Source organism: Sciurus vulgaris (genome assembly GCF_902686455.1).
Source record: "Sciurus vulgaris genome assembly, chromosome: 12".
In the NCBI taxonomy this organism is placed as follows: Eukaryota; Metazoa; Chordata; class Mammalia; order Rodentia; family Sciuridae; genus Sciurus; species Sciurus vulgaris.
Window position 1 is genome coordinate 13,174,383 of NC_136473.1, and position 13,001 is coordinate 13,187,383.

Genomic DNA, 13,001 nt, shown 5'->3' on the forward strand with positions numbered 1-13,001 from the left:
TCCTTTGTGCATTTCTGGATAATCCCCCTCCCACCGCCACCCCCATCCCCATCTTTTAACATGGAGCCACTGACCCAGTCAAGCTTTTATCATCTCCCATGTGGATTTGTTCCCCTGGATTCTAATCAAGCTGCCACCTGTATTGCCCACTGTAAATGTGTCCTCTGCAGCGTGGTAGTGCCATTTAAAAGGCCAGGGTTACCACTCACCCCTGAAGTAAGGCATTGTGGGGGTCTCTTGCTCTCAGCCTGGCTCCATCTTCTGTGACCTGGTTGGCCCATCCCTACTGCATGGCCCCCTTCTCGTCCCTGCCTCTTTCACTTGACACCAGCTGCTCAAGACCGTGGCTTCTCCCAAAGCCATGATCCGTCACCAGCTGTCTCACACCCACGACCCTTCCTCCCACTCCCTCTGCTCGCTTCCGCTTTTCTTTGCCCAACTGTTGACATCTCAGGCACCCTCGGCCCTAACAGTGTCCCTTCCCTTTGCTCCTGCCACATCTCTGCCTTAGACTTAAGAATTTTATTTCAAGTTGGGTGTTTTCCTGTGTGTTTTGTTTTTTCCTCTCTTCCTGTCTCCACTGCTCCTAGGAGCAGGACTGTGTCGTATTCATCTCTGGGTCCCTGGCACAGTGCCCCAAACCCAGGAGTAGTTCTCTAAAGGCTTTTGTGTCTACCTGGAGGACAGTGGTTGCCAAATATGATTACTAATACTAACCAACTGTGCTGAGTGAGTTGCATGAATCTAAACTCCCAGTTTCTGGCCAGCATTGTCCTATGGGATTTGCCACAGTGTTGGAAATATTTTTCTTCTGTGTTGTCCAGTAAGGTAGCCATATGTGGCTAGTGAAGACTTGAAGGGTGGCTAATGTGACCAAGGAACCTACTTACTTTATTTATGTATTTATTTATTTTCTTAGAAGTAGGGATGGAACCCAGGGCCTTATGTGAGGCACTTGTACTATCATCGAGCTACATCCCTAACCTTTTTATTTTAATTTGAGGCCAAATCTCACTAAATTGCCCAGACTGGACTCAAACTTAAGATCTCCCTGCCTCAACCTCTAAAGTAACTGGGATTACAGGCATGTGCCACCATGCCTGGCCCAAGGAATTGACTTCTTAATGGTATTTAAATTATTTAAGCTTAAACTTAAATATCTGTAGGTGTCTAGAGGCTGCTATATTGGACAGTATGGTTTTTCACTTTTCCCAGTCCTTACTGAGCTCACAAGAACATCTGGTTACTCCCTACCTTGCTTAGGGCTTCACAGGGCAAAGCTTTGAGCAGAGGTATGCTAGGAATGTCTAACGACAACCCTCTGAAAAACGTTGCCTGTTTCCATTGTATGGTATTCCCATCATGCTTAGCATCCAGCTGCCCATGTGACATCCCTGGACACAGAGTTGGGAACAGATGCACATAGCACACCATCCTGTGGTATTTCCATGATGCAGGTACAGTAGATGGGAACTGCCCTGAGAGCAAAGATCACAGTGAAATGTAGTAAAATAATTAGGAAGTGATCAGTTTTATTTATTGCCCTTGTTTTTAATATAATTTATTTAATTGTTACCTTATACTCTTTCACGTTCAAGAATAGCTGTGCTTAAAAACTAATTCATAGGGCTGGGGGTGTATGTAGCTCAGGGGTAATGAGCTTGCCTAGCGTGTTCAAGGCCCTGGGTTTGGTCCCTATCACTGCTAAACAACAACAACAACAAAACAAACTGTCCAAAAAGAAAAATCCCTGAAAATTTAACCAGTGTGAGCCTGCTGTAACACATTGCTGGTTCCTGGTAATTTCTTTAAAATAAACCAATCAGAAATGAGCCTCAGCAACTCAGTAAGATGCTGTCTTAAAATAAAAAAAAATAAAGGACTGGGGTTGTAGCTCAGTAGTAAAGTGCCCCTGGTCTCAATCTCCAGTACCACAAAAATAAATAAATAAATAAAATTTCTGTCTGAAATGTCATGATCTTTCAGTAAATTAAATGTAGAACATCTTTTTAACCACAAGGGGGCACCATCAGATGAGCTTTAGATTCTAGGTAGTAGGATTTGGCGACAAGCTCTCTTGAGCTGGGGGGTCATTTTGAGATTTATGTTTGAATCTTTCCAGATACTGTAATCCTGGGAGGTCTTGTGGGAACTCAGTTTCACGCAGTCCTTTACCTCACTACGTAAACTCTCCACTGAGGGCTTTTGGTTTTTCAGTTACCAAATGGAAAGTTCCTTGCCAAGTACTCAGCTTGAGGAGGGAGAAGACCTAACAATATCTCAGACACTTGACATACTTCACCTCCTATAATCCTGAAATAATATCTTAGGGAAACAGTGGGACTGCCAGGTCTGTGGATAATTCCTCATACGATAACCCTGAAGGGCTTCTCATTTGCATTGCGATAATTCATACTTTTAAGTTCACATGAGGAGAGTCAGAGTGTCTGGGGGGCTAGAGGACCTCTAAAAATTGGAGGGAACCTGCTTCAGTTGGGTGGGATAAGTAAAGAATCTTAGGGCTTTGGGTTTTGAGGGGTGGATCCATGTCTTCTCAGGTCTTACTTGGGAGTTTATGTCAGGGTGGGCCAGAGTGGACTCTGGCAGGTGGGGATGTCCTGGACCCTCAGAGATTGACACAGTGGGTCTTACAGTCTAGTCTCTAAAGGGAGAGGGGTAGATAGACTTTTCTCAAAATGGTTTCTTCTTAATTCTTAATACTCTTGGTCTAGTCCTCAGTCCTGGTCAGTGCTTATGCTGCTGTTCCAGGGACCAAACTTTGGGATGCTTTCCCTGCTCTAGATGACAGCCTTCCTTAACAATGTTGGACTCACCATCTCCGCTGCCAGGTGAGTCCACTCAGAAAGAGGATGCTGATCAACAGGAAAACACAGCCGGCCACTGTCAACAGAGAGGGCATTCAGCAGGGTTGTGCTGGGGCAGGGTGTCGGGCAGCAGACGCTGGGTCCCCAAAGCTTGGAGAGAAGGTGCCCTAGATGAGCAAGAGCCTCCTGAAGGCTGGGCACTGTAGTTTCCGCCCTCCCTTCTCAGAACACAGGTTCCACTCCTGCAGATTTCTTAGGAGGCTCAAGGTGGACAAGGGCCAGATGGGCCTGGAAGGAGCGCCTCTAAGGAAAGGAGCTGGGACCTCTCCTCTGGGGCAAACTGACAGACAAGCACTCAGAAGGGCTGAGACCAGGCCTTACCTAAGGAGGCTGCGAGTGAAGTCTGTCTGGTGAAAGAATCATTGAAACAGAAGATAAGTGAGAGGTTCACAGGTCACTCTTGAACCTGTTCACATTTTCCAGCTGCTGGTTTATGGAGGTTCTGGAGTTAGCCGTGTAAGTTATTGAGGCAGAGGTAACTCCAAAGCCTGTTTTTACTTCTACCAGGAACAACTGCAGTGTGTATGCAGCTGTTTTCTCTCCCTGGCCTCTCACTGGCTCAGGGCATGGGGCTTTGCCCTTTCAGACCCCCTCAAGAGGAACAGGGTGGGCCTGGCTTGAGAATTAACTCACAACCTACTATCACTGATTCTTGGGTAATGTTAGTATCTGGATTTGCCTTTATCCGCATTAACGTTATGTAGTGTGAGGAGAGGGTCATTTAAACCAGCCAATCAACCTGTCCATGTCTGGTGCACATTTTGTCCACAAAGAAAATGACACGACCCACCTACTATCTGGTACTCCATTGTAAATATGAACGTCTCCATGGTTGTCACTACTTCTGAGTGTTGTTGGAAATCTGTGAAAAAAGGGGTGAGGGAAACATTTGGTTGGTGGCAAATAGAGTACTTCACCAGGCTGGGGAGGGTGACTTCTCCATGGGTAGCAGGGGGCGGATGCTTTGTCCCTCTGCCTGGAGACCTTGGCCCTGTGGTTCCTCTTTCTGACACCTGCTTGGGGGTGTGCAGGTTGCTGAGGCGTGTCCCTGCTCTGGAGGAGAGGGGAGGAAGCCAGGGTTGGCTTCTCCTGACACTGCCCATCTGCCAGAGAGCCTTGCATCAGAAGGACTGTCTGCCCTTTCCTGATGGGGCTTTAATGGCCAAGTGCCTCTGCATACCTGTTGTGGTGATGGTGTGGGAAGTCTCACTCTCAGGAAGAGCATCTGTGCTTGCTTGAGTGTCAACTTCACCTGAGAGAGAGAGAAAGTGTTGCCTGCAGGGCCCCAGGTGGGGAGGTGGGAGTCACCGCTCCTGCACCTGCGCCCCACAGCTGACCCCAGATATGCCTGCTGAGGCATGACTCCTGGTGTGGCCACATCTCTGGGGATGGCACACCACACAGTTTCACATCAGGGTCACTGAGAAGCAGGTAAGTGGCTGCAGCAGAGCAGGTGATGGACAGCGGATCCTGGCTATCCGTGGAACTGTGAGCAGCGATTTCTCCCCAGTCTCCCGGTTTAGCCCTGGCTTCCACCTTTGACTTGGAAATGGGTGATAATAACACAAGCACTATGCACCATCGAATGGAGGGGAAATGCACACAGTGATAGCTTTCCTCCTTGACAGGTCCTCCTTTCCTCCGCAATGTCATTGTCCCAGGTTGGGGTCAGTTATTCAGACCTTGGTGCAGGAAATGATGGGCATGCTCTGGCCGTCAGGGTGGCTCAAGGGAGGCAGGCCGTGGGAAAGAAAGAGCAACCCCAGAAAACCCCGGAGGAAGTCATGGGGCACGAGAAACCGTGGTGAGCAAAGAAACCAGGAACTCTCACGGGTGAATGTGGAAGGAGTCAGATTTCAGAACACATGGCCGAAGACCTCAGCTTAGGCAGGTGGAACATGTGCAAGAGCGTGCATGCACACGCTCATGTTTGAGTGCGCCTCTTCTCTGCACATTTGCACTTTTATCAAAGCTCAGGTGGGGACTTACACAGGAAGGAGCCTGGTAACATGGAGCACTTGCCAAATGACAGATTTACATCATAAATCAGTGAAAGGAAAACGCACGTGGGCGGCAGGTTGAGGTTTGGGTAGCTTGGGGAAGTAGTGGAATTTCAGGATCAGCTAGACAAAGGGCAGCATTATTGCCCTAAGCCGCATCCCCCTGCTTTGGGACACTTGAGAGAACTTCCTCTTCCATCTCTGACTGTTCATCCCCACCCTGGGCACAGGGCCACTTGAGGCGAAGGGGCCTTCAAGATCTCATTCTCTTTTTTAGAATGAGAAGAAACTGAGGCCCAGGGCTTCAAGGAGTTTACCCAAGGTCATGTGGCAGGTCAAATCAGGAATCCCACCCTGGTCAGCCAGAGGGAGAGAGCAAGGGAGTGGACCCAAGAGAGGAGCCACCTACCTGAAAACGGATGGGGCTCGTTTTCATCCAGGCACGTGAGATGGGGTTGGGTCCACCTCGTCTTTCCACCGATCATTTTGCAGACGCTTTTGAAAGGGCCACTCCGTAGGGCCTTGTACCCCTGGATGCACTGGTAGTGAAGTGCCTGCCCCACCATGAAATGATAAGTTCTCTTCGTGTCTTCATGTTCCCACGCAGGGGGCTCTCTGCATTGACCTGGAAGGGAGACGGTTGGTTCTCAAGGCAAGTTGGGGAAAGCATTGCAAATACATCCAGGTGGCCTCTTGCTAGAGACTGAAACTTGGTGCTTTTTCTTTTGTTTGTTTGTTTCAATCAACCAACAGGGATTGAGAATGTCCCTATGTCGGGAACCTTGCTAGGCACTGTGGGGTGGCCCAGAGACCCAGTCACTCCTGCAAGGGTTGGACAGTCCCTGGGGTAAGAACTATGAAGGCAGAGGGTGGTAAGGACCATAGACGTGCAGCAGACTCTTGTTGGGGACACAGGGGAATGAGTCATTTATTCTGACTGATGCGAACCCAGATGAGGAAGTGTCTGAGCCGGTTCCTGGAAGGTAGCGAGGACTTTGAGAAGTGGAAGGGATGGAAAGGACACACTTAGCTCAGAGGTCAGGGCAGGCTGAACCCAAAGTAGAGACATCTTGGATTTCTGCTGAAGAAGTAAGGAAATACATCCCTGAGTGGCAGCTGGTGACCAGGGAAAAAGCCAAAGGCCAGAAGGAGGAACGGAGAGAATCTCAAAAAAATGGAGCATGAACCCTGATCAAGCCATGCCTGCAGCCTGACCCACATGAATCCTATTGAGACTTCTAAGATCCCCTACACCCATTTTATATACACTGCTACAACCCAGGACTGGTTGGCCTTTGGCCTCAGAGATCACATTCTGTTCTGATTTAATCTCAGAATTCCACATCCACTGTCCTCAGACTGATCATAAAGAACTGTGTGTACCTTCTAACCCAAGACCATGAAACTTCACATGTCATGAACTTCCAGATGCTCCATAAGCCTCAGTACCCCAAGTACCCTAGATAAGCCCTCTGATACTGCAGGAAGCCGAATGACCCTGTCCCCAGCTGACTTCTGACCTGGAGTGCCTTGCAAATCTTGACTAAACTTGAGTTTTAATCTCAGAATAAAATGTTCCTTAAAGGACAATAAAATCCATCACTGTCTGAGCCTGTTTGAATTGTGTTTTCTTCTTTCAAATGAAAACATCCAAACTATGACATTCACGAAGCATCCCTCTGCCAGAGCCAGCTGGTTTTCTCTTGCGAAAGGACAACCCACCCTGACTTCTGAAGCCATTCAATAATTGTGCGGGTGACATGGGGGAAGTAGAACAAAGCACACATTCAATGTGTTTGGAAACCCCAGTGCAGCCCAGAGTCAGAGAGCAAAGGGAAAAACCACCATGGTGCATCAGTGTCCCTAGACTGGCCTCCCTTCCCCCGTAATGGAAGCAATAAATAAATTCAAAGTCATTTAAAATAAGTATTCAGTAGAATGATCCCTCATCTAATCCAGGAGACCTGGGATCTTACTCCAGTCCTATTATGTGAGCACTTTTCACTTCTTGGCGCCTCCATTTCTTTGGTAAATTGAAGTAATACTTTCTGCTCTCTGACTCACCGGGCTGTGAGGCTCACATGAGATTATACACAATAAGGGAAGGTTCTTTGTAGGGCTATAAAATGAGCAGAGGACAAATGGGTCTTTGTGTGGCAAAGCTCAGGTGTTCTTAGTGGGCTCCATTTTCAGGCATCATGCCTTCATGGAAGCATATGCACTTGGCAGGCTGAGCTCACTCATCTCCAGCTCATTAGTGAGGAGATGTTCCTCTGGAGCCTGTAAGCATCATCAGGATAGCAGAGCACATTCTATACCTCCATCCTGGAAGAAACACCTGGACAAAAATTGTTCTGTTTGTAATTCATCATCTTGTACTTAAGAGAAAACCAGAGGATTTCCTGGAGGGCAGGAACTGTTGTCTCACTTGTGTTTGGGCCTTCTGTTGGCAGTGCCTGGCACACAGTTAGTCCCAACACGTGCTTTTGAATTGGATTGAATTGAACCGAGTGGAGTTCTATTTGGCCAGTTCCCAAATCATAGCCCAGGTTGGCTGCTGTAAGGGCGGCTGGAGATGCTGAGCACACAGCCTGCCAATGATAAGTGATGGTTCTTGTCTACATGATGTCCTGAGAAGAGGAGAAAGACATGCACACACTTATGGACAGTATGTGGGACTTAATTCCCTCCTTTCGGGAAACATGTCATTTCCAGGCAAGAGAAGGTCAGCTCCCAAAAGTCGGCTAGACAGTTGCTCAGATGCATCGCTTACCTGGAAGGTTTACTTGGTCCACAGGCTGAAACTGGCTTTGCATTTCTGTGTTTTTCCCTTCTTTCTGTTCTTCAGGTTGAGGAGTAACTTGTTTCCCTGTGTTCCCAGGGTCTAGAAGATATGAGAGGAGTACAGCAAACAGCTTCATAAATACTTAAAATAGAACCCACAGGCATCTCTCAGTGCCTGTGACGCATTCAGCAATATCTTGGTGCTGGTGTTGCACAGAAGAGCCAGGGGCAAGCCCTCCCTTGGGTAGGCCTGGCTGTAGCTGGCCCTGCGGGAGCCTCTACGTATTCATGTACGTAATGACAATGCCTACAACATGTTTCTGGAACAAATCAAGGGTTTTCTGGTGGATAATCCTTTTTGCTCATGTGTGTCTCACTAAAAGGGATCCTTTCTTGCTATTGGGTCTGTCAACGTTGTACATAGGTGTTATGGTTTGGATGTGAGGTGTCACCCAAAAGTTCATGTGTGCGACAACGTAAGAAGATTCAGAGAAGAAATGATTGTGTTTTGAAAGTCTTAACCTAATCAGTGAATTAATCCCCAATGTGATCAATTGAAGTGGTAGGGTATGGCTGGAGGAGGTGGGAATTGGGGTGTAGCTTTGGGGTAGATATTTTGTATCTGGAGAGTGGAGTCTCTCTCTGCTTTCTGATGATGTGAGCTCCTTCTCTCTGCCACACTCTTCCACCCATGATGTTCTGCCTTACCTCGAACCCCAAGGAATGGAGCTGGCCTTCTATGGACTAAGACCTCTGAAACTGTGAGCCCTCAAATAAACTTGTTCTCCTTTAAAATTGTTCTGGTCTTGCATGGGAATGGCCACTCCGACATGCCATCATGCACACCCTTTTAGTCATAGCAGTGAAATGGCTGACTAAGACACTGGGTATGTGTGATGGTATGTGGGAGTGGCCTGACTCCACCACCCAGTGAACCCTTCATTCCCCTAGCGCAATTCAAATCCTTACAATTGGACAGGTGCAATCTTAAAGCAATGGCAAGAAGACTCCTCCTATAACACCCCTCCCTGTTGTAAAGAGTTTGGCAAAGGAGTTGCACAGGAGCACCCCAGTGAGGTGGGGGTCAGGACTCCAGCTTAGAATGAGGCAGACATCTGCTGGGAAATGACTCCAGGAGGTGCTTCAACAGAGCAGCGATCTTCCGACTTCACAGTCGTTTCACTCACTGACCCCCACAATCTCTGAACAAATCTACTACTTTCAGCACATTCTAATATCACAGGGTGGGTATGAAGCCTAGTGCAAAATAGGGCTTTGTGAGAGAGCTTTTGGGATTCAAGGAGAAAGGCAACAGCAGAATGACAGATCGATCTAGGCTTAGAAAGCCCAGAAGAATTCTTAGAACTGGTAGACACTTACTAAGCATTTGTTTAATGAGTGATCATTTCATAAACCTCTAGCATGAGTTATCCCATAGATCGGGCTGGCCACTTCCTGTCAGCAAGACAGAAGCTGGATTCCGTCTCATTCTCTCCTGCAGTTGTCTTTCCCTTGGTTTACAAAAGGAACCACTTACAAGAGCTTACACACTGGCACTTGTTTTCCCAGGAAGAGTTTCCTGTACAAAGCATGTAGGGAGACCCGTTTTGTATTCTGCGGAATCCTCTCTTGCATTCGCAGGTTAACATGGTGCCATTCACGTAGGCCAAGGCTTTGAAGGTGGCAAAACGGATCTCTAGTGGTTCGTTATCGCAAAACTCTGCAAAGAGAGAGAAGTGGGTCGTGACTTCAGGAGGCCCTGGCCAGACCTCACGAATTTGATCACGCAATGACTTAATCTCATATTCCTTCACTGCTTAAAGGATTTATATACACTCCACTTTTTCCTAGAAAGGAAGCAAGTCTGCCACGGGTGTCTAGGAATCTTTGTGTGAGACATGGTTCAGGAGTTTTCACCCAAGTTACTTTGTAAAATCAGTAAATACTAAATGAGTAAAAAATCAATGAGGTTTTATTTTGAATATGCCTCCTGTTTAGCAAATACACACAGGGAGAGGACTGTCAAGGAATGTGAGGAAAGGAGAGGAAAAAGACAAATTAGTTTAACTGAGGAACTAAATGTGTTAATGCAAGATGCTTTCCAGGAACTAAGAAATATCAGGTTTTGTATAGTTAATGATTCTGCACCATTTTTGGAAGAAATCAACATAAATGCTCCACTTAATGTCTGGCATGTGGGAGATGTAATTCTCACTTACCTGCCCACCATTGACTTACTGACTATCTTTTCATACCATGAAGACCTTATCCCTCAGTTCAAAAAATGGATACTGATGTTCCAGTAAGGACATGAGGAACAGTGGCCCAACACCCAATTACTGAGGGGGAATCTGGTCCTTGCCTAATCAGAAAAAATGATTCCATTGCATACTTTGCAACAAGTTCTTCTGATTCAAGAGATTGGATTATTATTAACATGCCACAGATTGAATAAAGGAAGCTGATGGAGGGATGGCAGGGACGTGAAGAGGCAGGGAAGCAGAAGTCTCTACCATAGCAGGGTCTGTCCCTTCATGAGAACATTCGTGTTGGTGATCAGGCCTGGCTGCTCTAGTCCTGGCTGTTGGTTGGCCCATTGCTTAGTGTGAGGGCTATTTTTGGATATCAACTGCAATGGACTGATGGAAGCACTCTTTTGGGTGTCTATGAGGTGTTTCCAGAGAAGATTGGCAGGTGTGGGTGGTATCCCCCAAAAACTCAGGTGTCAGAAAATGCAAGAAGGTTTAGAGGTGAAATGATTGGGTTATGAGAGCCTTAACCCAATCCATGAATTAATCCCCTGATAAGGGTTAACTTGGTGGTAACTATAGGCAGGTAAGATGTGGCTGGAGGAAGTGGGTCATTGGGAACGTGCCTTTGGGATATATATTTTATCCCTGGTTAGTGGAGTCTCTCTCTGCTTCCTGTTATGATGTTTTGAACCTCTTGCTTCTACCACTTCTGCCATGACTGACTCATAATACCTAGTAACCTAAAAAAATATATAGATGTGCAAAAAAACAGAAAATATGGCCCACTTTAAAAAAATAGAAACAAACCCTAAAATAATCTGGAATTAACAGATGAGGATTTTTAGAGCAACTATTTAAAATATTTTCCATCAGTGAGCACATTTACTATAACTAAAGAAAAAGCAAACCTCATAGCTTCATAGCTATGACCTGAGTATTGGCTACCATTTATTTTCATAGAGTTTCAATGAGCAAAGTCATACTCACTTATTTACATCTTATCTATGGCTGCTTTACAGCTGCAGTGGAAGAACCAAATAGTTGCCATAAGGACTGTATGACCAGTTGGCCTAAAATATTTATATTTTTACCCTTCAAAAAATAATGAATTTGGAAAATGGTTAAATGATAAATGGTAAATGATATCTTAGCAGATAAATGAAAACTATATATATAAAAAAATGAACTGAAAAGCATAATATTAGAAATGAATTCAATTGAGGGCAAATTAATAGAAATTTTCTGAACTGATGAGCATAAAATAAAAAATAGAGAAGGGAATTGAACAGACCTTCAGTGGCCTTTGGAACAATATCAAATAGTCTTACATCCATTTAACTGAAGTCCCAAAGGGAGATAAAAGAAAGAATGGAGCATTATTTGAGGAAATAATGGTCAGATATTTCTGAATTTGATGACAAACATTGATTTAAAAATCCAAGATGTTCATTACACCAAGCGGGATATACATAAAGATAAGCACATTTATGCACATCATAGCAAAACTGCTGAAAACCAAAGAAAATGAGAAAACATTAAAAGTGATTCGAGAAAGAGGACACATGCATAGATGGGAAAGTGATGAGTAATGACTGACTTTTCAAAGAAACAATGGAAATAAGAAGAGAATAGGACAACATATTCAAAGTTTTAAAAGAAAAAAAGGCCTGTCGGCCTATAATTCTACTTAGAGAAAAAAATTCTTCAAAAATGAGAGTGGGGGCTTAGTCAGTAGAGTGCTTTCCTCTCATGCACAAGGCCCTGGGTTCAATCCCCAGGATCAGGTAAGAGAAAGCTTAGGGAATTGTTACAGCATCTCACATCCATTTAACTGAAGTCCCAAAGGGAGATAAAAGAAAGAATTTTAAAAAGAAAGTGCTAAGGCAATTTTTCAAGCTATAGAGAAATTATCTAGAAATATAAATTTACTATAAATAATATTGAGCACTAGTAAATGTTTAGGTATATGAACATACCATCTTTTTATTGAAAGACAAAGACAACTTTTAAAATAAAATAATAGACTGGGCTTAGTGGCTCACACCTGTAATTCCAGCAACTCAAGAGGTTGAAGCCAGCCTCAGCACCTTAGTAAGACTCCCAGCAACTTAGCAAATATCTTTATCAAGATGAAAAATTTTAAAAAGAGGTAGGAAATTGACTCTTAATTCTGATATCATGCATGGAATGGTATAAGTAGATTATGATAATGAGAATAAATTCTGAATAGCCTGGAGAAACCAACCAAATAATAAAATAGTACAAATAGTGTATCTTAAAAGGTAATAGAAGAAATAGAGTAATTCATATATATATATATATACTAATTCATATATATATATACACATATATATACACTCACAGTGTACATGTATATATGTATATTCACATTGTGCATATATACACATATATGTATATACACAGATTTTTTTTAGGCACAATAAGGAGAGAAAAGGAAGACTAGAGTAAAAAGACTACAGAGGACAACTATGAAACAGTAATAAGACAGACTTAAAGTCAAGTACATCAGTGATTGCATTAAATATAAATGGACAAGAATTAAAGGATAGAAACTGGAAAAAACAGCAGGACCCAACTATATGCTGTTTATAGGAGAACACGCTTTGAATACAAGACAATGATAGATTTGAGAGTAAAAGGATTTTAAAAAAAGCATCATACAAATATAAGAAAGCTGGTATGGCTATATTAATAACAGAAAATAGATTTCAAGATGAGGAAATTATTCACAGATCAAAATGCTGTTTACTTAAAATTACTAAGAAATCTACAAATGGAATTTTTAGCTTAGGAAGTTTAACAATCTCAATATACAAAAATCACTTGCTGTTAGTTCTTTACACTAAAACAATCAATTAGAAATTACAAGGTTTATAAGCAATTGCATTTCCCATGACTTAAAAACATGAAATATTCATGAATAAATTTATCATAAACTTGCAAGACCTCTAAACTGAAAATGGAAACATTGCTCAGATAAATTTTAACAGAACTAAATTGAGAAATATACAATGTTTATGGATTGGAAGATTATTTTTTTAATAAGAAAAAGATGTCAG

General features: G+C 44.0%; 2 protein-coding genes across 3 annotated transcripts in view; one reads left to right on the forward strand and one right to left on the reverse strand.

The window, feature by feature from the left end:
• LOC306642116 (uncharacterized protein) overlaps window positions 1-13,001 on the forward strand; it is a 238,383-nt gene that overhangs the window by 194,930 nt on the left and 30,452 nt on the right. The gene's annotated exons all lie outside the window — the stretch shown is intronic.
• Window positions 1-13,001, reverse strand: part of IL2RA (interleukin 2 receptor subunit alpha) — a 43,472-nt gene that overhangs the window by 3,160 nt on the left and 27,311 nt on the right. For both annotated transcript variants that reach the window (XM_079106896.1, XM_079106895.1), the window contains exons 2-7: window positions 9,207-9,389; window positions 7,659-7,769; window positions 5,295-5,510; window positions 4,066-4,137; window positions 3,676-3,747; window positions 2,835-2,901 (exon numbers count right to left, since the gene is read on the reverse strand). In XM_079106896.1, the coding sequence (XP_078963022.1) occupies window positions 2,835-2,901; window positions 3,676-3,747; window positions 4,066-4,137; window positions 5,295-5,510; window positions 7,659-7,769; window positions 9,207-9,389 (721 nt within the window). The remainder of the gene's footprint in view (window positions 1-2,834; window positions 2,902-3,675; window positions 3,748-4,065; window positions 4,138-5,294; window positions 5,511-7,658; window positions 7,770-9,206; window positions 9,390-13,001) is intronic.